The 24,639-nt window shown below is 40.0% G+C and overlaps 2 protein-coding genes across 10 annotated transcripts in view; both read left to right on the top strand.

Moving 5' to 3' along the window:
* Positions 1–12: 12 nt before the first annotated feature.
* Positions 13–6,748, top strand: cdk21 (cyclin-dependent kinase 21). 2 transcript variants are annotated; one of them, XM_042505617.2, is made up of 8 exons: positions 13–800; positions 881–1,308; positions 2,191–2,323; positions 3,058–3,225; positions 3,452–3,561; positions 3,701–3,751; positions 4,116–4,248; positions 5,169–6,748. In XM_042505617.2, the coding sequence occupies exons 2-8, from the start codon at positions 1,079–1,081 to the stop codon at positions 5,244–5,246; spliced, it is 903 nt and encodes a 300-aa protein (XP_042361551.2). In that variant the 5' UTR covers positions 13–800; positions 881–1,078; the 3' UTR covers positions 5,247–6,748. The 2 variants fall into 2 exon arrangements, 1 of the variants encoding a protein (XP_042361551.2); XR_015779655.1 differs by having other exon boundaries at positions 3,452–3,751; positions 4,116–4,311.
* A 3,268-nt stretch (positions 6,749–10,016) lies between these two features.
* The window catches only part of svilc (supervillin c), a 25,276-nt gene continuing 10,653 nt past the window's right edge, over positions 10,017–24,639 (top strand). For 5 of the 8 annotated variants that reach the window (XM_042504991.2, XM_088091055.1, XM_042504989.2 and 2 more), the window contains exons 1-15: positions 10,017–10,282; positions 12,727–12,882; positions 13,002–13,178; positions 13,685–13,719; positions 15,583–15,644; positions 16,681–16,826; positions 17,835–18,063; positions 18,392–18,951; positions 19,191–19,317; positions 22,323–22,370; positions 22,484–22,546; positions 24,016–24,090; positions 24,203–24,296; positions 24,376–24,459; positions 24,538–24,570. In XM_042504991.2, coding sequence (XP_042360925.2) covers positions 10,017–10,282; positions 12,727–12,882; positions 13,002–13,178; positions 13,685–13,719; positions 15,583–15,644; positions 16,681–16,826; positions 17,835–18,063; positions 18,392–18,951; positions 19,191–19,317; positions 22,323–22,370; positions 22,484–22,546; positions 24,016–24,090; positions 24,203–24,296; positions 24,376–24,459; positions 24,538–24,570 — 2,155 coding nt within the window. The remainder of the gene's footprint in view (positions 10,283–12,726; positions 12,883–13,001; positions 13,179–13,684; positions 13,720–15,582; positions 15,645–16,680; positions 16,827–17,834; positions 18,064–18,391; positions 18,952–19,190; positions 19,318–22,322; positions 22,371–22,483; positions 22,547–24,015; positions 24,091–24,202; positions 24,297–24,375; positions 24,460–24,537; positions 24,571–24,639) is intronic. The other 3 variants (XM_088091057.1, XM_088091056.1, XM_088091058.1) reach the window with 3 other exon arrangements.

Genomic DNA, 24,639 nt, shown 5'->3' with positions numbered 1-24,639 from the left:
CGTCAAATTTGACACAAACATCCATTTTGACTCAATGATGAATTGATTAGATTTTGGTGGTTGAGGGTCCAGATCATCGTGTCCCCGTGTCCGTCTTGTTGTCGTGAATGCAATATTTCAAGGCCTTAAGGCAACTATGACAAAATTTCACTCGTGTCTAATAGAATAAATTGATAAAGCGACAATATGTTAAATCCAAAAGATAAATTTCACTGTCACATCATAACGTTCTGCAATTAATATTAATATTAATAGTAATAGTAATATTGTAATTAAAATTTTGCCATAGACTTTTATTTGTTTTACCACTTTAGGTCATATCTGTGCAACTCAGCCCTGATAAGGCATGTTGACAATATGAAAATAAATGTAAAAACATCCTATCTCAATATTATTAAACAGATTCACTTTGCTCCTTATGACCAAGAGAAAAACAAAAAAAGTATACAGATCTTTAGTAGCGCATTGACTGCAAAGCTGTTGAAATTAAAAGCCTCCGCATTGTTTAATCTGGCGACTTTAATGTTGATTTGTTTATACATGTTGTTTGTACATTAATCTCAAGACATAGGCTGCACCTGAACGCAGCATTTGTTTACAGTGACATTGACAGCAGCATAGTGCACGTGTACAAGGAGTGGGCTCACCAAAATGTAAATTTAGAGCTTTCTGATTAGTTGGTGAATAAAAGGGGTGTGATTTTCATGGGAAAAAAAAGAAGCAGATGCTGGCTGCAGAAATGCAACGACGCTTTCCTGCAGGAGGCGGCATGGAGGGGAGAGTGCGCTCAGCAGTCTGAGGTAAAGTAAAAAACTCAAATACTGTATCAACAAGAGCGAAATTAAACACATGTTAATTGCATGAAACATTGTTATTACAGGTGGTGTGCGGCTGTGGTGTGTGATAGGAGATACCTGCTAGCTAACCTGCAAACCTCTGTTTACTCAGAGCCTCGTTAGCTAGCTAGTTAACTTGAACTAAGTGGAAAGCAAACAAATACGACATATTCAACAGTTGTCATCCCAAAACAGACATTTATCTAGAAACTTCAGGTTATTTTATCCTGGATCTGAAGACCATGGACGTCTGCAGTAACCCTTTGTGCTTCGAGCTGCTGGTAGAAATAGGAGAAGGCTCTTATGGGAAAGTGTATAAAGCCAGAGAGGTGGGGGAGAAACAGCGCCTCCTGGCGGTGAAGAAATTCAACATCCGCGGGGACATGTCGGAGACCGGGATCCCTGCTTTCATCATCCGAGAGGTGGCGCTGCTGCGGAGAATGAAGCACTTCAACCATCCCAACATAGTCAAGTAAGGTCATGTTTATTAAGTACACCTGGCTAAAACTAATGTAGTCTTAGGGACTGTTCTTAAATTATCAGAGGATAGCAGGTGGCTGGGGTTTGATTTTTTTCTTTTTTTACATTTTTTTTTTTTATCTTGACTCTTTTCGAAGCTACAGATGTTTTCCTTTAGAGTCCCTGAGTGACATGGGGGAAAATGTATGACCCTCCCTCTGCCATAAATAGGCCCTCACCATATGTTGCTGTGTTTTCTTTTTTCAGTTTCGCAACCATTGTAGTATTAGAGCCAATGCAACAAACAGCATCGTTAATTTCACTTTTTTTCAGTTTCTGGCTATTATAAAAGGTGTGATTTGGGCCATTTTTAAAGATTTACCTTAAAATCAATCTAGTCCTGCCTAAACACCCGTCTGACCAATCTTGAGCAGCTCCATTAAATGTGAGCACACGGATTGGCTGTCACAGCTGGTGGAAAATCCCTATTTTGTAGAATTTAATAAGTCATTAAAACCAAACTTATCAAAAAACGAAAACATCAGGGTGATGAGAACTACCTTCAGTGACAAAAAACATCTTTGGGAAAACTTTATTTGGCGTGTACATTGAATTTTTAGTATGTCCCATTCACTAATGTGGAGGGATGGGCTTTATGACCTATACCGCAGCTAGACACCAGGGGGCACGATTGAAAATTTACACTTTAACACAGCCGTCATGTTGTTCATCTTTATATACTGTCTATGGTCCCACTCCAGTGTTTAAAACTTTTTTTTGACATGTCCCTACTGTTTTGCACCACCCCTCGTCCCACATAAATAAGACATTCTCTAACAGTAACTGCAGTAAATCAGTCATGAGGATAATGTCCAGTTTTTATTTTACCGTCTAGGCTGTTGGATGCATCTGCCGTACCAGTGGGTAGGAGCTTGGACCTCACCCTGGTGCTGGAATACATTGACCAGGACCTGTCCACTTACCTCTCCAAGGTTCCTGCCCCTGGACTGAGCCGTGAATGCATTAAGGTCTGAACTCATCACCTGAGTTATCATAGTACAGCTGCATTACAAAAGCAATGAAACAAACTGTTGCATACCTTTTTTAAATTAAATGTATGCTAGCTCATCTAGCACCACTGAGCTAACTAACATAACCGCTGAGGAGGATGCCATCAATGTTTACACCTCACGCTGTCACAAGCACAAGCACTCGTTCATGAGTAGATGTACGCTTCCTTTTGGGCAGTGATGTGGTTTGTGGGTGTAGTTTGGTAGAAGGGGAAATGGGTATGCATGGAACTGATCACAGCAAGGTCTGTGGATTATCTTGAGTAACCATGTCATCATTTCTGGAAAGAGACATTGCTTTTGGGTTTTTTAAATGTATATTTTGGCACTTTGAGCACCACAAGCTGACTGCAATCTCATTCTATTATATTTGAGTGGAGGCAATATCAATATCTCCAACACCTGAGAATTTCCTCCAAAATAATCTAGATTAATAAATAACACTATAGTTAAGTATTTTTGATTTTGGGATGAACTGTCCCTTTAACATCTAAATATGCCAAGGTGTTGTAATATATCCTGACTTCATAAGTCGACGAAAAACTTGTAATGCACATGTAAACAAATGACAATTAGTCATTCATAAGTCATTATACAAATTTTGATATACAGAGAATGTGTTCAGTCGAAAAATAGCTCCTGGATTTAGACGTATCTCTTCATTTCTGCCGTGCTGCTGTCTGTCTGTGCAGGATGTGATGCAGCAGCTGCTGCGAGGACTGGACTTCCTCCACACAAACATGGTGCTGCATCGTGACCTGAAACCAGAAAACATCCTGGTCAGCAGCTGCGGAGAAGTCAAAATTGCAGATTTTGGACTGGCACGCATCTACACCTTCAATATTGCCCTCACTCCAGGTGTAAGTGAGGCAGCACATAAAGAGAAGAATAAAGATTGAAAAAGAATTATACAGAGTTGAATTTTGCAGCAGTAATCATTTTAGAGCCTGGCTTTCCTATATATAGCTTTGTATTCTGTCAGTTCCTTGGCCTGAGGTGAAAAATGTTCCTTTTTCACTTCTCCCACCCCTGGCTGTGTGCCTCTATTTCTCTCCTCGTCTTTTGATACTTTTCTCTCTCTGTAAGGTGGTGACGCTGTGGTACAGAGCCCCCGAGGTGCTGCTGAACTCTGTTTACATGTCCTCGGTGGACATGTGGAGTGCTGGCTGCATCTTCGCTGAGCTCTTCCTCTTGAGGCAAGGACTCTGTGTCTGGCTCGACGAGATATTTGGCACCGTAGAGGCTAAAATGTTCTCCACATTTGTTAAAACAGAGATAACATTACCATTTTTTAAATTTTGTTTGCCTTGCTTTTTGAACACTTGTCACCCACAGACCATTGTTTCAGGGATACACAGAGGTACAGCAGCTGCAAAAAATCTTTGAGTGAGTCGTGCTTTTTCTCTCCCTCTCTCTCTCTCTATATATATATAGATATATAAATACAATAAAGAAGTGCACTGTAATGTTCTGCCTGTTTGCTCCAAATTGCCCATATCTTAACATCAAGCAGGGCTCATACTGCACCAGTGCTTAAAACTCAAAAACCATGAGAACTGTATTATCGCACTGTGGTTAGAATGAAGTACATGTAATGCAATTTAATGAGAATCTGCAGGACATTTGCTTTTCCTTGAAAATATTTCCATAAATAAACATTAAAAAGATGTGATTGCTGGAAAATGTCAGACCTACCAGTCATTAGCGGCTTGCTGCTCAGCTCTTCTTTTTTTTTCTTTATGTTTTTCAGGGTGATTGGTGTGCCCAGTGAGGAGGACTGGCCCAGTGACAGCCCAGTCTCATACTCGGTCAACTGGGGACCAAAAAACTCGTGCACTAAGCTGCTGCACAACCTGGGCCCAGACGAGAACGACCTTCTATCTGTGAGCAGATCTGTGTTTCTGTTTTAATGATATGTTGCCACGCTTCGCATTTCACATCTGGAGGTAAACACTCACAGGCACAGGCTGACTGCTCATTTTTAAAAAATTGGAATAGAGTGAATAGTTAGTAGTTAGTAGTTAGTAGTTTATTTAAGCAATACTACAGTGAGACAGCCGTGCTGGCAGCTATGTGAGGTCTTAATTTGGCACAGTGTTGCTCCAGTTTGTGCCCCTCGTTTATAACCGTACAGTTGGGTCACAGAGGTAACAAACGATGATTAACTGACAATACCTTGAAAAAACAGAAGCTCATGTAAAAAAAAAAAAAAACTCTTATTGAAGGTATTTTCTGAATTCTCAAAGACTCTTCTAACCATCTGCTAAAAAAATATTCAGTCACAATAAAAATTTTAACCCTTTACCAAAGAAATACTTCGCCCCTAAATGTAAAATACCCACCCTGCACGAATTCAATGTGACATGGGGCGAGTAAATGACCTTTTAAGTCAGGGGTTATCCAAATTTAGTGAAAATCATAATCTGGGAACCTTGAGTGTCTGTACAAAATTTCACAGCAGTCTGTCCAACAGTTTATATTTCAGTCTGTGGACTGACCAGCTTTGCTATCCCTAGAGCCATGCTGCCAGCGTGGGAAAAAAAGCAAATATTTGTTAGTTAAAGCTTTACAAATCTAAAAGAGTTGCATGCTAATTTTGGTTTCGTGACATTTTAAATGTATATTTTTGTGGTTTGTGTTAAAGATTTGCGTATTTGAAGGTTCATAAAGAAGGCAGTTAACTGATTATTTAGACAATTGAGATTAATCTAAAACAAAAAGCACCAGAGTAGCAGCAATGAGACTTTAAATGCTTTTCTCCAAGACTTTTTTTTTTTAAGGTGTGACTTTTCCTTACCTGCAGAAATGTTTGGCATTTAGGCCGAGCGGCCGCGTCTCAGCAGCCAAAGCCCTGGCTCATCCTTTCTTCATGAAGCACTGAAACTTTGGAAGACGAATATCTTCTGCTCCATCTGCTTTTCCTACTGTCACCTATACTAACTGCTGTTGTCTTGTGCCATAAAATCCATCATATGCTTTGTTCAGAGGTTCACCAGCATCATGAGAAACTGTGGTCGGGTTTTGGGGAACAACTTTGAGCCTTCTGAAAAACCAAACACATTATGCCAGACTTGTAGAACTTGACTGATGGCACAAAATCCTTAACACAGTAGAAAATGTGGTGGATAGAAATAGCTGGTAAACAGTTATATGTACTTATAACATGACCAGCCTTCATATGAATGAAGTAAAAGTATGTTCTTAAAATATTCGATAGTACACTGTGTATTTCCACAAGAAGTAGTGATACTTTACTTTTGTTAAGCGTTACTAATACAAAAAATAGGAATTCTGTTTTGCTGTGAAATGCCTTAGACACTATTATGAGCACATTTAGGTTGACGGGTTGGTTTATGTTGTTTCACCAAAGCTTTTCTGTTCTAGACTTATATATAAAGTCCTTTATTTTTGTGAAGATATTTATGGTGTAACTACTGGAATAGATTACACCTGTATTCATGTTTGTATTGACAGATTGTATGAGATTTTTTCTACATGAGTTACACTGTTCATTCAAGAAGCATTTCTATAAATAATTGCCTCTCAAACCCATCTCTGCATTTGAATGCAACACCATTGATATAATTAAGGCAGATTAAAAGATCTGTGGACTTTGATTGACTGTGAGTTTGAACCAAGACATCTGCTGTGTATTTTTTTTTTACCCTTTTTAATTTTTTTCAGATCTGGTGCTTGTTTGAACAAGAGCCGCATTAGCAGGTAATGATGATGGATGGACAAGCAAAACATTTTTTTATTGCAACTGCATAGTGTGAACAGAGGGGGGCAGTACTGAAACAACTTGGAAAGAATCAGCTGCACAATGGGTTCTCACTTTGCTTATAGTCCCAAAACTTAATTTGCAAATATTTGCTCCTCACTCGTAAATTCCACTTACGTCCAGTGTTAAGTGGCTGGCAGACAGCTTTGGTTTTCCTGTTTGTGCTGAGTGTTTTGAAATATCTGAATGATCAGAACGAGACAGGCAGACATATTTATAAACGTAATGACAAAAAGTAACATTTAAATGCCAAATGCCTTCAGCTTGTCTTTTATGGACGGAATGGGAAACACGCCCCCTCGATATGTAAAACATTTCTCCCTAAATAAAAAAAAGAAGATATTTACATCCTAAATTGATGCAGAAAAAATACAAGAATGCAGAAAAAGTGATGCTCAAATTTTCCTGTCGGAGAACCCCCCAACCCCTTTCATTTTCATTTTTAAAAGAAATGCATCTAGTGAGAGCAAAGTAAAAAAAAAAAAAAGAAAAGAAAAGGTCATCCCGTTTACAGTTTTTAAAAGTTAAGGTAGTAGGTTTAGGTCTTTGCTGATGTACTGCTTCAGTTGTGCAAATTGTTCAACAAATGCGCAATTGATCAAATTACCAAAAAAAAAAAAAAAAAATTGTGAACGGCACACGAGATCACAGCTCCACGAGAGCAGCGTCTCTTGGTTGCCATATTGACGCCTGCTTCGTGGACAGTGGAAGGGGCGCCCCACAGTTTATTCATCTATTTATACTCTCCCCCCTTAATACGGAGAGCTTTCACAGCTGCAAGCGTGACTACATTTGGAGCGACAGTCCGGTGGTGAAGGGCCAGTGGGGAGGGACCTCCGGTCTGAGGAAGGGCAGCGACAACACTCATGCCCACTTCACACGGCGCGCAGTGCATGTGAGTACTTCATTCATTGTTCATTTGTCTCGTACAACAAATTTACCGTCGAAAATGTAATCAGGCGCCAGCTAGGACCAAGTTGTGAGTATTTTGCCATTTTTTTCCGATCACTCAACGGTTGGTGTTTGTTCTGTCAGATCTGCTGAAGTTTGAGCAATGCATTGCTGATGGAGCTTATGGTGTCACCATGTGAGTCATGTTTGTTCAAACTTTTATGTAGTATTGTCTAAAAATGATCTGAAGGCGGTGACGACTTGGCAGTGATGCCAGAACATATTTTACGCACAATTTGCGCACGAAAATTACGCATGGATGCAAGCACCTTATTATTAATACCTTATCTTCGCGTGTTACCTTTTATTATTTCCCTAGCGACTTAATTGTGGGTTTTGCATTTTGGTTGAGTATTAATTTCGAACTAATTTCACTATGAGTTTCTGTAAATAAGGTATATTTGAAAGAACGTATGTAGACTAAAAGCCTTGAGCATGTACTTTATGTGTGTGGACATTAAATTGTGATTGTGATGAATTTGAAATGATTTTCCCAATCCATTTGAAATACAAGGAGTTTGACATTCTGCTTGAATATTTGTTGGACAACTTAAAGTTATATGTATGGTAAAAACTGCCCTCAGAGCAGCTGTGAATGTGCTACATCCCACTGGGAGCTTGGTGGATTATGGTGTTTGCATGAGGAGAAAGCTGTTCTTACTCTCTGACCTGCAGCAATTTGCCTTAAATGTAGAGATCAGGCAAAAGGACAATACATGACTATATACACCCAAGCAGAGCCATGATCTATATTGCTACATGTGCTATTTAAACTCACATAGTCAGTGGAAGTGAGAAGGAAAGGCCTCTGAGGATTTGTCCTTGGAAATATGGTACTCCATGGGGAGGCTTTCGTGCAGGCCAGCCCCGTTCAGCGAGGACAGGTGTAATTGGTTGGATGCTTATCCTTGGCAAGCCTTTTATTTGTTTTTTTCCTGCTCACTCTGGACCCTGAGGTCCTCTTGTTATCTAAGTTCTACCATGTCTACACTATGAGCAAAATTCAGTGTGGTAACCTGTAAAAATGTACTCAATACATGTAATGGCAGTAACAGTGTATTAAATGTGATGTTGGAGTGTTTGAGGAATTCATACGTCAAAGATTTGAATTTATGTCCTTAGACTTTGTTTTTATTAGAATATTATACCCTTATTGAAGTCCTCCTGTCTGTATGCTCATCCATCAGCTTTATTTTAGAGCTAGTGTCAACGAGTGTCGCTGGATTAGAAGCCCATGATCCTTGTTGAGCCTCGATGGCATTTTCCCCTCCAATCGACAATCCTCCAGCTTGTCACATGACTTTTGCTCTTTAAACAAGCATGGCCACTTACTTGTGTTCTGCAAGCAAAAACATAAAGAAGTGTGGCGTCAGTGAGACTGGGGATGCTCATGGGTTGCTCTCTCTTAGTCTCAACAGGGAGGTGAGATCTCCTGTTCTGGTTGGCTGACTGTTTTCGGTCAAAGCACACGTACACGTGTATTGAAGTGCAGACAACACAAACCTTTGAGCTTGTCTCATGTAGGAATTACTAAATCTTACAATTTAGCTCATTAAAGCTCTCTGTGCCGTGGCCTGCAATCTCCTGCTGACAATGACTGCAAATGTGGCCTTCACTTTTTTCAATATGACATTATATCTGTTTATTTTGGGTGTTTCAGAGCGATGAAAGTTCCGACCTGATCAAAAGTTGTGCAGACTTTCATAGTCAAGTTTTATTATCACTACATTTTTTCCCAGCAGTCTAAGAGGAACAACAAACATGACAGAATAAACTTAAAAGTTGCATCTTTCACTTTGTGAACTCTGCTGCCACCAGAAGCGTTCAGCCCTGCTGCAGATATATCTGGTGCACTAAGTCCATGGCTCACGTCTCTTTGTTCTGGCTCCATTGTGCTTCCTGCATCAGGAATGCTGACATCTGCAGTTTTGGAAAGCACACTGGCACATATGCAAACACACATTTATGTTTGTACATATTTGTGGGTGCACACAGTCACTTATTTGTGAACCTATCTGGTGGTTAGCAGCTGTCTTTAAATGCAAATGGTGTCATATCGGAACTATTTATATGTGACTTACTGCCTCAGGCTTTGTTACTTGTTTATTCACTTCCAGGCAACTGTAATGTAGCCAAGAGGGACTCTTTTTTTGGCTCATCTATATGTGCGCGTTGCCTAGGAACCTGTCATTATTCAAATTATTATATGGTATTTAAACAAATTTTGATCCATAGCCAAGTATTTTTTAGAGATAACATGCTCTGTATTGACATACAACAGTCAAACCGGCTCTGCAGGTGGTTAGGTAACATTTGAACAAGAAAAGAGTAACTTGTTGAGTTACATCCAGGTTTGTGGAAAAGACCAGCAAGTCTGCATACTCAGTGCTGTCGAGGCTTGGACCCAGAGTGGAGCTGAGCTGCTGAGGTGTTGGCTTTCAGTGCAAGGGGAGATTCCTGCATGGCACTGCTGGTACAGGTCATCTTACATGGACTCTAGCAAGAGAAGAGACTTAAATGAGGGATGCACTTTTAGAAAAATTAGTTAATTTATAATGAGGGCAGCGGCTCGTTGATCATGACTGTGTGTAGAAAGACATGCACAGACTGCCAAAGGGCACATAAGTAATGTGTATGTGCTAAGTTATCATCTGATGTTTTTTTATTCGCTTATTATTCTTTCAGGAGCAATATGTCTCACCTACCAAGAAACGGATTGCCCTCTGACCTCTGATCTGTGGACTCTCAGCAAAGAAGGTCTCTAAGTCCAATGGAATCTGAATTTCACCAGAGGAAAGTTTGGCTCCCATCTTTTGCCTTAGCTGAGAAGTCGAGAGAGTACAACTCATCAACTTTCTGTTCCTAAATGCTTTGCAATTATTCGAGGAGCAGAGAGTCGACTGAATCCTTCTGAGGGACATGGACACCATGGAGAACCCAGTCCTGGAGCCCAGATCAGAGCGGATCGCTCGGTATAAAGCTGAGAGGAGGCGAGAACTGGCCGAACGCTTTGGCAACATGGAGGAGTTACCTTCAAAGTGGGTGAGGAGGGACGGGAGAGAGGTGCACGACCCAGTGACCCAAGCCCACAGAGGGACTCTGAACTCAGATGAAAGAGTTAATGGCAGGACACGAGGAGTTACAAATGGATTAGAGGATCCTGAAGAGTCCAACCACTTAAGAGGGTGAGTCATGTCTACAGTGAAGGATGACCTGAGTGAATTTGCAAAGTTAAGACAGCAGATAGATGCTGAAATTAAAGTTTTCACTTAGGGCTAATTTTTCTATAAAATCCAATAATGTTTTGTTTGTTTGTTTTTTTTCAAATTATATTTAAATTAATCTCTGTTTACTGACGGTCAGTGGGACACTGACCGTGGGACACACAGCAAATTTTGAGTGTATGCACGGATATAAAGTCTACAGAAATGTAATGCATTCATTTGAGAAAAAAGCAACAAAACATTTGCCCTGCTTTACTGAAGTAACAAGGTTGTTTTTCTGAAATACCAAGATGGATTAACAACATTGTTGAATTTAAAAAAAGAGCACTTTTTTTAAGTGCACACATTATGCTTCTGTAAGAGTCTGTATAAGGATACAGATTGACCTCCATTCAGTACCAGCAAAAGGACAAATAAAGCATTCGCTTGTGGTGGCAAAGCAAATTTGCATCATATGGAGTTCAACTTTGGTGAATTTTGACAAGAGAGGTCGAAACCTCAACCAATAGCAAAGAAATGTGTTAAGGAGATGTTGATTGAAGCTGTGTTAAAACCCAAATCCGCCATTACATATGAGGATGGCCATGAAAAATACAAACTGCCCCACATTAAAGATGCTGCCTGGCTGGCAGTGAGATGGCAGAGAGGCATAGAAGGTAAGAAAATGGAACAATAGACCAATAATGTAGTATTTCACGATATTTATTAGCAAGCTAGCTAACATTTGCGAGTAAACTAGCTTTCTGCGTCCACCACATAGACACCGCAAGGTCTGGTTATTGTTTAAAAAATTACAATAGCAGTACCCATACCAGTAGAAATGGTCTACTCTTAAAGTGATAAAGATACCAATAGACTACTTAATTTGATATCCATAATTTGGATGGAGTGGCCTGTAGTGTAGCCATACGTTTGAACGTTTTGATGCTAAATTGCCGACTTCCCATCTCAGCTTCACCACACCACAGACTGTATGGGTTTTACCTGCTACTGTGGGAGTGTGAGCTCCACGCCAGAGACAGTTGGTGAGAGTCCACCTGGCCCCTCACACAGTAACAGGGCTAACTGTTAGTATCACACTGCTAACATTACCCAACGGTTATTAACAGGTTTAAGGACAGAGATGAGCCGTTTTAGATGTCAGTGTCAGATTATTGCAACTGTTTATTGCTCAGTGTTGAATGTTTGCCACTGCTTCTTTTTGTTAGCTTGTGCTAACTTCATAGCTATTGGTTGAGGCTGCATTTTTGCTGGTGACGTAATGTGAAGATGCACATTAGTTTTGCCACAAGACGCAATTTTTTTTATTCACCTATTTGCTCATACGAAATAGGAGTGACTGAGATGTGAATTCTTGCCATTGATAATTTCACTTGCTTGTAACTGTCCCCTTTACTGTAAAAAACATGCACAGGACTCATAAGAACACATCTGTGTTATGAAGGGGAAGCACACTGTAGTTTTTTCTGTTTTATTGTTCCTGGATTTGGCAGGAGCAGGTGTTTTGGGCTTAATTTGTCCACACACCAATAAAGCAACATGCCCGCTTCCTAACCCCCCATGTAACCAGTCACCTGCTTCAACCTTTTACACGTTGACATAAATATATTCAGTTGGTGTTGTCCTAAAATAGCACAATGGATAGTATTTTGGTAACAGTGTGTAACGTCATAAATGATCACTGAGGAGAAGGGTAACATAACCAGAGAGACAAAAGGATTTCGTGACGTTTTAATGCTTTTACAGTCCATTAAGTATGTGTGACTTGACTGCATGATCTTTTCTATGTAAATGATGTAGAATATGCATACAAATAGGTTGCTCTCTACTTCAGAAGCATGAAAACAGTGTGGTCCACTTCCCTTTGTTTTAGTTTATGATTGATTGAGTTCAAATGATTTAATATGCATTTCAAACTTCTGAAGTTTGTGACGTAAATCTCAGGGGGTTATATCACCGGTTTTTAAACTTGGTCTGCCTCCTTGGGTGACCTTTCAGCAGCACCAGATCCTTGACTGCACCAGTTGCTCTGCGGCCTTTGTTACTAATTAAAACTGAGAAGTCTAAATCAGTGGGTCCCAGCAGGGAGTTTTAAAGCCAGTCTGATTCTTTTGCATTTGGTCGGTCAGTCTGGTCGGTACTCTTCCAGCCTGAATCTCTTCCCGTCATGTGGTCTGGGTGTTTTTTCTTAGAGCTGCCATTATAGAACAGAGACTGGCAACCTCTTTGGTGTCATGAACAAAAGGTAAAATGTTGCACCTTTCTTGACTGAAGCTGCACATTCTCTTTTGCTGCTGTTGATGGAAAGGTTCAAGATTTGCACTTTGTTTCTGAGAGCGTTTCTCACACCACGTTTCCACACACCTGAGTCCTCACTTCCTTCCCCTCACTCCCGCTCCCTTCAGGCAGGGTTCCCCGGACTCTGCCAACATGCTGAGTGGGGAGGGGCACCCCGTCTCTCTTGGACTCGATGCCCCGCAGCTCCACACTCGGGTGTCAGTGGGCCAGTTGAGAAGTGCCCTCCTGCAGCAGACGGGGAGCGGAGTGCAGCCCGAGAAAGTGTAGGGTCACCTGCATGTGTGTGATCCAGACTGTCAGTATCGGCCTGTGTGGCATTTTTTGTCCTCGCTTCAACATCATCTTCCCTTTCCTCCTCCTGCTCTGTTTGTTTGGATACCAGTGGCCCTGATGCTGGGCGAACCACGTCCTCTCTGGATCTAGCTGTGAAGCCAGGCGCTGAGGGAGGGCGGCGCCGCACCCGCCGTTACCTCCCCAGTGAGTCAGGTGGTGGTCGCAAGACAGGGGAACGCTTCAGGACACAGCCAATCACAGCCAATGAGATGGAGGAGAGCAGCGGGTAGGGCCTGTGTGTTGTGGTGCAACATGAGGCACCTGGTTTGGTTTTTCCAAGAGACGATGCTGTTTGCAGTGTTTTGCTGACATATTTTCAGAGTAAATATCATTTGCTGGGGAAATTTTTAACATCTGATTACTCTGCGTAATGTGTTTTTTAACGTGGCTCTCAAATTGCTGGTGGTTTGTGTTTGATATTTCCTCCTCACTAATAAAAAGGTGGTCATATGTAGCCCGAGGTGCAGTATCTTTGCATAAATGTCTACATGTGGTGTGTGTTGCATGTGTTTGTCCTCCTTCATGACCTCAAAAGTGTTGCTTTACTGAGCATGCAAATATAACACAGTATCTTGATTGTTTGGAGCTGCACCCTAAAGCACAAAGACATGCATTGTATGCTCGCAGCAGGATCTGAAAGAGAATTTAGCAGCTGGAAACTGAAGTCCATATCACCTACCCCTTCATATTTCACCTGATGAATTCATGTTTTGCCTTTTTTCGCTCTCTTAGGCTGTTGGACGCAGAAGAAGACGAGAACTGTAAAGGTGAAGCAGTGTTCCCGCCTGGCTTTGATCAAACAGTTTGTTATTGTGTTTAGAGACAAATGGCTTTTGTCTGGCACGCTGGCCATGTGAACAGTGACATAGAGAGGGAGAAGGTCACAGTAGCACAATAGTGGTCCACTGACAACAAACACAGTGATATAAACACAAAGATAGCAGGAGGGAAAAAGTGACATATCTTACTTAAGATATTAAAGGTACAGTTCTCCCCAAAATCAAAAAGACATAGTTTTCCTCTGACCTAAAGAGCTATTTATCAATCTAGATTGTTTTGGTGTGAGTTGTCAAGTGTTGGAGTTATTGGCTGTAGAGATGTCTGCCTTTTCTTCAATATAATGACACTACATGTCACTCGGCTTGTCTCTGAAACCACTCACAATAAGGTCTGTCGATTATCTTGAGTATCCAGGTCATGATTTCTGGAAAAAGACATTGCTGTTGAGTTTTTCAGATTTTTTTTTTCTTTTTGCGCTTTAAGCACCACAAGAAGAGTGCCATGTAGTCTGCTGATATTTAAGAGAAGGTGGACATCTTTATGGCAAATATCTCCAACGCTCTGCTAGACACACCAAAAACAATCCAGACTGATAAACAGCACTACAGGTAAGAGGAAAAATATGTATTTTTGATTTTGGGTTTGAATTGTCCCTTTAGGGGACAACAAAGGAAACAAACACCAGTTAAATCGTATGACATTCTCTTCAAAGGTTTCTCTCTTAAAATGAATATTTAGGGTGTGCGTCCAACTTAAACAGTTGCCTCCATAAAATCATTTAACAGCTCATGAAATAAATCACTTTATATTTTTAGTCTCACGATGTTTAAATTCCTCTTTGATGACAGATTTATATCTCACAAAACCATGTGAGCAGTAGAGCACTGCCCTCTCTTAACCTCACCATAAAAAGATTAAGAGCAAGTCTTTACAAAGGTTGACTTCCTGAGAATTTATACCACAACTACAGAAACTAGTAGCTAATGTAAATTTTATTTTTTTAATGCTATTGGGACTCATTTTAGGGCATGTGTCTTCTGCCATCCACTTTCAAATGTAATAATACCACAAATACAATACAAGTTAATCAAGCCCCATTGTCTCTTAATGGAATGCTTACTTGCTTTACATGCTAGTTAGCTACAGCCCTGCTTCCATAGCCTGTTACAATATTAGGCTACAATGTACACAACATTCAAATATTAATATGTAAAGAGGATGAAAAGGGAATGGAAAGTGTTGTTTAGAGGTGGTGTGATACTGTTACTTTGTTACTTTTAGTTTAATTTAATATCAGGACAAAAAGTAGATTAATTAAAGGCACATTTCAAAATGATGTGAAGAAATTGTTCTTTGCAATTGTCTGGAGGAAGAAGTATTCACATAATTTTTATTTATATTTAATTCTTTATTTTTTATTTTTGCATAAACGTATTGAATTTTAAAAGATCACCATGTTTTTGTTTATCTACAGTCTTAATATGGAATGAAACTAGTTGCTCTTTCTGCAAGATAAATATAGTGGAGTTAAAAGACGAATATTTGCAGATAAAATATTGTGAAATAACCAAGAAGTATAAAGCTGCAGGAAATAGAAATGCTCAACTATGGTGCAATCACCTAAAAATGTACTTTGTTACTTTCCAACTTCGAGAACTGTCGCCATAAATTACATTATTGTGTCAGCCAGTATTAATCTGTTCATTGAGTTAATCTGAGTTCATTTCAAATACTCTTTGGTGACCATCACCTTTCTTAAAAGTGTTTGATAGTGTCTGAAATGTGTGATGAACCACAAACTGTAAATGTCTGGTCATGGCATGATATTTTATGTCATTTTCTTCTCACAGCTGATGTGAAAACAGACGACAGAGCCAAAATGAGTGTGGCAGCCAAGATGTCTTTGTTTAAAGTGAGTCTCTGTTATTCTCAGCAATGAAACAGGATCCTATTGCTCTTCTTATTTTTTCTCATGTGCTTACTAATGCCCACTGCTATATATGATCTGTCCATGGCTATTCCCTGCTTTTTCATCTAATGCGATGAAGGCATACCTTCACGTAAAGTCATAGATAGATAATTTAAGGTTTTCTGAAGGTTTACTCAAGCTGCAGTGAACTTGTCTAACCAGAATTGTAACTGCAAATTAATCTCATAATAAGTATGCCAAGGCAATGTTCTGTACTAAATTAAAAGCTGCTATTATGGATTGGTGATTTGTTGTTAAAAAATATATTGAACAGCTAAAGAGAAAGCTTCGTCCATCATCGACAGTCACTTTAGCTGCTCACCTTACAGTGTGAGACTCGTGGTGAGCCAGCGCTGAGCATGCAGAACACAACCTGATGAATGCTCAAACAGGTGCTGCAGTGCGTCTGTTTGTACTTATTAAAAGAATGACTAAATTTACAGCGCCATAAACACACATTTTTTGTCCCCGCACAGAAGATGATGTTGATTTTCCCTTCAACAGTTACAATCTCCATTCCTACATTTTACCTCCTGCACGGTTTTAGTCATGAAGCATCAGGTGAAAATGTGCCAAACACTGTATCACCATTAACAACCTTAGCAGTGGTGTGTATAATTAGCCTGTTACTCCGTGGATGCAGGCGGGGAGGTAACCGAAGCCGGCAGAGCTCCAGTTACACTGTGACCTGTTGGGCTGGCATTCTATCCATGTCGCCAACACGCTCCACCTTACAGCAAGCTGCTTTATTCACCAGCCACCCGACCCACTTCCCCTCCCTCCATCTGTCCGTACAAATAGAACAGGAGACATCAGGAGAGGAGAGTTTTCACTGCCATTTTTGTGGTCTCTCTTATTACTTATTTAGCAGGTGGAGGCTGTTGAGGCCGCTATTTGACCTGAATGTTGGGCTCCACCTGTGAGAAAAGGACCAGATGTGATGTGTTCATATTAACATGTTTCCCTGCCTCCTCCATAGGAGCTGGAGAAGTCTGCTGCCCCTGAGGCCTCGGCCTTCCTGAAGCCTCGTTCAGGCAGCGTCTGTCATGAGCGTAGGGTGCGCCGGGGCAACGACCACCGCTTTCTAACTCAGCCAATCACCTGTGAAGAGATTGTGGCAATCAGGTGGGGAAGATGGTGGGAGACTTTCAGAGAAGTTTCAGTGCTGTGAATTCATACTGCATATAGAAGCATGTGGGGTTGAGTCGCAAACTGTTTTATACACGGGGCAAACAAATATTGACATGATTGGCATGACAGCACTTTAGACATCTGTTCCATTGTTGTTTCTTTTAGCTTAGCCATTTGGAGATAAAGCTGGCATTATTCTATATTTTTCTTACTGTCAAGAAAATCCAATTAAAAGACCTAAAAGAATGAGATTGTTCTTTTGATACAGGTCACAAATATATAATTTATTTTAAAAAGAGCACTTTAATTTCTAAAAACAGCAGGGCACTGCCGTCACTAACAAACATTGCTAAAAGAAGAGTAAATAGTGCATGTATCAGGAACTACTATCGTCGGTGGAATGATACCTATGTTGTGCTCTAATGAGTATTTTCAGCAACAGGATGGTGTATGTGACTTAGAATAAACCACAGGGACTCTGTTCATGGTAATAAAAATACATGTCACTCAGTGCAGCAGTCGGGCTCACCAGCCCATGCTCATTCCCCAGGTGTCAAATACTGACCCATTGCCACACCCCTTGGCTTGTGATATCAATGCCAAAGTGCCCTTTAGTGTCTTAATGAGACACACTGGGCATTTCTTAAATCTAACCAAATTGTTTTGTTGCCCAAATCTAATTGCAACCCTTTCACAACAGCTGTGTGTCACATAGATATGTGAAAGGTTGCCCTGTGCATCACTATGACACGCTCAGTGGTGTGACAGTGTCAGTATTTGACGACTTGGGAATGATCGTACGTTTTTCAATTTTGTATTAAGACTCTTGACTTTTGCATTGTGTCTATAATTATCCACCTAAAAAGCAAAGCAAATTCCTTGTATGTGCAAACCTTGCAAATTTGTTGACCATGAGAAAAAAATAGAAAAATAGAGTATCGCCAGGTGTATCATGTAATTATAAGCCAGTTTTATGTCAAGTGTACTCGTGCTTCCCTGCAGCACCCCAAAACCAGCACCCCCAGTGGAGTCCCAGTCTCTGCAGGCTGAGTCAGCAGAGGATGGTGATGAGAGCTGCAAGCTGAGCATGAGTGAGAAGCTCGCCCTGTTCAACAAACTGTCACTGCCGGGGAGGCAGGCTGGCGGCCCTACCGAGGGGCCCCCAGAGAGACGGAGGCAGAAAGGGGCTCGATACCGAACACAGCCCATTACTGTGGAAGAGGTCAGCCTGGTGAGTACATGAGCCAAAATAATGTAGACAAATCAATCTACTGTGTATACGGTAAATGTATGTATGTAAATATATATATATATATATACATACATTTACCGTATACGCAGTAGATTTATATACATATATATATATATATATATATATATTTCAAACCATAAAAACCTTGGTGTGTTTAACATGGTGATGGTGGTGGAAGAAGTATTCAGTTCCTTCACTTAAGTAAGAAGTACTTATACCCCACTGTTATTCTGTTACAAGTAAAACTCTTGCATTTTGATCAGTTGTCTCTACCTGTATCTCAGCCTTGATCCTCATCTCTTTTCAGATCCAGAAAGGCCCCGTACAGCTTCCTGCCTTCCGTTTGTCCCCTCATCTGTCCGACAGACAGCAGGCCTCGTCTGTCAACCTAAAACCCAGTGAGATACGCCTTTCCCAACCAAAACCTGACACCACTCCTGTACCTGGGGAGCCTAGTGGCTCCGACCCGGAGCCAGTCTTAAGAGGAATCCTAAAGAAGAGCTGCTCCGGAGGCTCAGAGTGGAACCGGACGGAGGGCGGTCAGACGGATGCATTGTCCAGTCATGAACAGAATGGCGGAGGCTGTGAAGAAGCAGGGATACAAGCGAGGATGGAGGGCACAGAGCAGCGGGAAATATGTGCACCTCCACGGAGACAGAGACGAGAGGCTTCAGGTGTGGAGGGAGGCTCGCCAGGTGCCGCGGCTCCCTGGAGGCAGAGAGCTCGAACCAGAAGGGAAACCATCGCTTGCCCACCGATTAGAGCCTTGTCAGAGCATGACGCTCCTCAGGAGGAGAGGCCCTGCCAGACAAAGCTACAGGAACAGCGGGTGTCCTCAGTGGGAGATAGCTCAGATGGGAGAGTTCAGTGAGTATCTGGAATAAAGTGCTGTGGACTGATGCATGCCTCTTAAGAGAAAAAAAAGAAATTTGGGGGTAGTTTTTTTGTAGTTTTTTGCTGCAAAAATGGTCAAATTTACAGGCGTAACCAGCACAAACATCAGCTCTCAGCAGTTTAAGAATGCAAATTGAACTGGAATTAAGTTTTTTTTGTTGTATTTGTTTTATTCTATGGTTTATATTCTGTATATTTTGTCTGTCCAAAAGGCAACAGGAAGAGGTAGAGAGTGTGAAGAGGTTGAATGAAGAAACTGCAACCATTGGACATGTTGAGGTCACACTGGTAGATGGCACAGTTAAACTTCCAGAGACAACCAAAACCAGCAGAAGTCAGGTAAGAAACATAAAAGTTCGGTTGTGTCTGCAGTGAGAATCTCAGTGGATCAAATCTCAGTTGCAGAATCAGCAGCTGTTTGGCCTCTTGTCTGTAAACTCTTTGCCTCTCTGTAATCTTGAATCCTTTGGGAGTCAGTTTGGAGCCAGTGGGTTTCAGACTGTCGGCAGAGAGGGATAAAGTGTAACGGTCAGCAGAGGGCAGTTTTGTCTCCCCTCACTTTTAAGGTCGCAGTTTGATTTACTCACAAAAATCTTTCTAAACAGAATCTTTAGACTGCAAAGTTTCCAAAACCCAGAGGTGAGAAGAGAGATGTTGATAAAAATAGGGATATGTTCATCTACTAAGCCTAGGTGGTTTCAAGTATCATAGTTATTAAACTCTAACAGCGAGTGATTCATGTAGAGGTTATTGCTCTACTTATCCTCTGTTTGGTGGTTACACTGTAGCCTGAGAAAAAAAACCTGCAGGTACTGCTCAGGGAGTAAAAATATTGTCAACTGCTCTGCAAAAATGTTTTATTATTGGTAGCCATTAATCCGCTAAGTAATATTGTTGTTATAAATGCTCTTTTTTCATGAAACTATTAATTAGATAGTAATTACGTAATTAGTGAGTGGTATGAAATGGTTATGCAGATCAACACTTTCTGATGCCACTTTATGAAAACAAACCAACACCCTTTATATTGAGTGGCCTGAAACTATATTAACTTTGAGTTTTGGCATTTTTAAGTGGCGATACATCAATATAATATATTTTAGTGTGGTTCTTAAATTCACAGTTGTTTTTCTACATTAAGTTCTCAACTTTTGATCTGTCCAACAGGGAAATTTGTTACCATCATCTCTGCCCACAGAACTATTCAAAGTTTATCTCAGATGATATATCCAAAGATTTACTGTAAGTAAACAGCCTGTCAACTCAGGTTGAATAAAACACAGGCTGCTGTCATGTAATAAAGACAACCCTGAGTGAGAGAGATTCAGCCTGTGACACAGGGTGGCAATAACATTTTGTTTTTTAGGAGAACAAAAGGTAGGCAACTCCACTGGTATCAATAAAATTACACTTTGACTTGTGATATCAATGCCAAAGTGCCCTAGGAATACTTCAGTTATAATTGACCATTTGTGCATTTATTATGCACCCTGTGAATTCATTAAGAAAAGCTTGTTTTTCTCTCACACCTCATGTAAGAAAAGAATCCAGAAGGAGAGAAAAGTCTTGGTTAAATGAAGCAAAGGGGAACCTGTCTAACAACAGCAAAACTATATCAAAACATCTGTTCACAAACTCTAACACAACTCGTGCAGTATAATTCAAGTTTCATTTATCCAGTCATATGCTCATTACCTCCCACAACACATGCATTTTTTGCAAAAATCTTATTTAAAATGCTTTTGCATGGACAGTCTCAGGCATGGATGAGAAGTGCACCTGTACTGTTTATGCTGAGGTTTCACTGTGGAGGCATGTCAGAAAAACTAAATTTTCTTGCCAAATTCAACCTAAAACAGAGTGAATAACTGATCCTTCAATCAGGTAAGTCTTCCTTTAACACCAATCATGAAACAGGTTGATACTTATTAGAAGCCAATACAAAATGTCTACAGGTTATTGTAGTGTTTTGATCTAAATTCTCAGTGAAAGCAGCCTGTGGAGAATATCACATGTATTGGTCGTTGGTTTCACTCTTCCTGCCATCTTTAAATCCAGAACAAGAAGAAGCTGGTGGTTGTATTGCTGTATTTGTCATTCCAGTGAAACCAGATACAGCATCTCTTAGCAACAGCACTCTGGATTTGGGAGGTGCCAAATGTCTTGAGATCAGACTGAACTTACTGGGAGAATATCTCCAGACTTTGTTAGTGTTTATGTGCTGAGGGGGCTGACTGTCTTAGAGCGTTATGTGGAATGTAAACAGACTGATTATTTCAGTGGTTATATGTTGACCCTTTTATGACCTTATGATATCAGCTGTGCCGTGGTGACGTGTGTGTGTACATGTACTGTATGTGTGTGTATTATTTTATTTTTTTAGTCAATTTCTGCTTTAATTTTACTCTTCTAGCAGCATATTCATTTGCTTCCTGTTAGGGTTAGGGTTCTTTTTTTAAATGTTTCCCCACAGTATTTTTATTTAGATTTTTCATGCTGTAAGATACAGCTTATTACAGTCATATAATACATAACATATAATTATGATCTTAATACAGAACAAAAGAGAAAAAAAAAATCAAAACAAAAATGCTCCTCCTTTGTTAATAAATGGTCAACTATACACATTGGAGTAAAATAACTGCAATAATTGCAAAGTATGACAATGATATAAAAGAAAAAAAATACACAAGCCTGGAAACATGGTCCAAAGAAATTAGTCATTCATCTGATAAATCTAAATCCTTTACAGAATTTATAAAGGGACTCCATATATTCTTAAAGGTTAGCTGTTTACCCTTTAATATGTAAGTTATCCTTTCCTAATGGAAGCTTAATAACATTCGTCTAATCCATTTATCAATGCTTTGCCATTTTTACTATAGTTATGTTTCTCTGGATATAGCTCCAATAAAGAAAGCTTAGGGTCCAGTGAGAATTTTTTGTTTTTTCAAATAATCCCGATTATAACTCTTTACCTCTTACCTCTTAATCTTTCTAAATTGCCAAATACAGTGAAATAGTGTTCCTCTGCTTTCTGTGCATTTTGTGCATATGTCTGGCATGTTTTTGTTGTATCGATTTAATTCCACCAGTGTCACATGACTCACCATTAACCACTTATACTGTATTAATTTAAAGTGTGTATTTATAGTATACAAGCTGCATTTCACTCTTCATCCAAAATATGGGATTGCAAGTTCGCCTTCCAGGCATTCAACATATAGTGTGAAATCTCAGTTGAGTAAGATGTCAGCAGCTCATAAAACTCTGATATGATGCCCTTTCTGTTTCCTGTCATTTTTAATGATCTACCCTGCTTCCCTCCATACTGCCCCCTGCAGGAAGAGACAGAAACCCCTCATGAGGAGAGAGTTAACCCTCAGTGCTGGGTAAGTCCTCAACTAATGCTTTGAAACGCTCCTTCTTTGAAGATCATATGCATTACTAATTTTACAAAAGCTTCAGCCTGCCCCTTTCTCCTCTAATTCCTCTTCTCTCCCAGGAGCCCGTCTTTTCCTCTGTCTATTCTAGCAGTACAGCCCAATATATCATGTGTTTCAATCAGGTAATTGTTTGAGCGGCTGCATGGCAGGTTAATTGTCGCTTTTTTGGGTTTGCTGTGTTTTGGATGCAGTGAAAAGTTTTTTTTCACCTCACAGTTTCATTCAGCTGTGATTTTTACACAGATGATGTGAAGTTTCACTCACGCTAATGAGTCAACTCTGTCACCTGTGGAGTGTTTTTGTTTTTTTTGAACATGATCTTTGTTCTGATGTGAATTTATCGCAGCTCTCACTTCACAGTTTCTATTTTGGTTTTGTTAATTGCGTGCCTTACTCTTGTGTTCTGTCATGCCTCTTTGTGGAAATGTGACCTGCGGCACCCCACCTTCCCACTTTGAATTTTAACAACCTGCAACACGATTGGAGAAACTTGTCACAAAAAAAGAGCAGAGTTCAAGATGTGTTAATGTTGTCAAGATTAATTAGGTTCTGTATCTCAGATGAAAACTACATTTAGAAGTTAAACTTGCTGGAGTGTTTTTACCGAGTAAGTCTCTCCTGTAACATGACAGTAAACAAAGTTTGTCATATTTTGAATATTACTGAAATTGTTCCTTGTTGAGCACCACGTTTCCTTTTCATTTAATATTCTATATTTATAAACACACATTAATCAATGTTTCTCTAAATGTGCCAGAAGGCTAAATGTCAACAAGCATAAATGACAACAAAACGGACAGAATCAACATTCTCAAGATAGTACACAATTCACACAAAGCAACAGGAAGCAGCAAAGAATTGATGCAATAATAAATTGTAATTATATCATCCACTATATATTATTTACTGTATAAATCTGCCCAAAGCCATGTACAACAACAGATAAATTACGCTATTAGGGGGACGCAATTATTATTTAAATCTTGTGCTGTCAAGAACACGAATCTCTCGTCCATGACTAGACGTATGCGCCCTTCTGCGCATTTATACAGTTGGCAGGTGTAGTTTGGTAAACAGAAAATAGTTGCTACATGAAACTGCTCACAAAGAGATCTGTGGGATATCTTGATTAACTGTGTCAAGATCTCTGAAAACGACATCGCTGTCGAGTTTTTCAAATGTAATTTTTTGGCGCTTTGAGCACCACAAGCGGAGTGCCATCTAGTTTTAATAAATTGGAGAGAAGGCAGACATCTCTGTGGCTGATATTTCCAAAACTCAGCAAGTCACAACAAAACAATTTAGACTGATAATCAGCACTTTTTGGGGTGAACTGTCCCTTTAAGAGAATCGGTTTGATAGCTGTCCTTGTCTTACATGTAAAAAAATATATATAGATAAATAAATAAATGCTGTACTAAATGTACTGTACTACATATTTTGTATCACGATATCTTATTTGTTTATTGCTCCCAAATGTATCAGACTAATTCATATTTTTCCCTCAGTCATGCACGTCTCCACACATCTCTACTGCATGAAATACATCATCTGTTACTCTATTATGCATGTGTTCTGTTTTCATCGTCAGACAAATTTGTCCTTTGAGGCACAAGAAGTCTCCTCTCCGACCAAGAACCAGACTCAGCCTCAGTGGAGGCAGAAGGTAACACCGGCCGGCATGTCTTTAAATCTTTTAATGTTTTTGATGTTATATTTTACAGATTTCATTTGTATCTTACATTAGCTCATCTGATTTTGTTTTTTTTACTTTATAGGCTAAGGGAGTTGAGAATGAGATGGACGAAGTCAATGAGATGAATACAGAGCAGGAAAGGAGAGAGCAAGAGGCCGGACGTATGGTCAGGAGAGGTGAGCTTACTCTTGACTCTCATCGTCTCTTTCAGCTGAACCTCTCTGACCTCTTACCGCTGTATTTGCCACCTGTCAGATCTTGGATCTCCAGAATCAGACAGAAACGACACCTCTCAAAACAAGGAACACTCCACTGAAGCTCCAACATGCACATATGAAGGTTAGAATAACATTAGTTCATTTAATAGAGACCAGTTGCTTGTTTGTGTCTAAATGGTTTGCTCTTTTTACTTTACAGAAATCTCCAGTCTGTCTGCGATGGAGTTTGAAGGTAAGATCAAGTGAAGGCTCACGGATTTATCGAGTTAAAGTCTTAAAGTATTTGAAGTTTATATGTCCT

Source organism: Plectropomus leopardus, chromosome 18 (genome assembly GCF_026936395.1).
Source record: "Plectropomus leopardus strain MGB_pleo_1.0 chromosome 18, ASM2693639v1, whole genome shotgun sequence".
NCBI classification, from domain to species: Eukaryota; Metazoa; Chordata; class Actinopteri; order Perciformes; family Serranidae; genus Plectropomus; species Plectropomus leopardus.
This window is presented reverse-complemented; position numbering and strand designations above follow the sequence as displayed.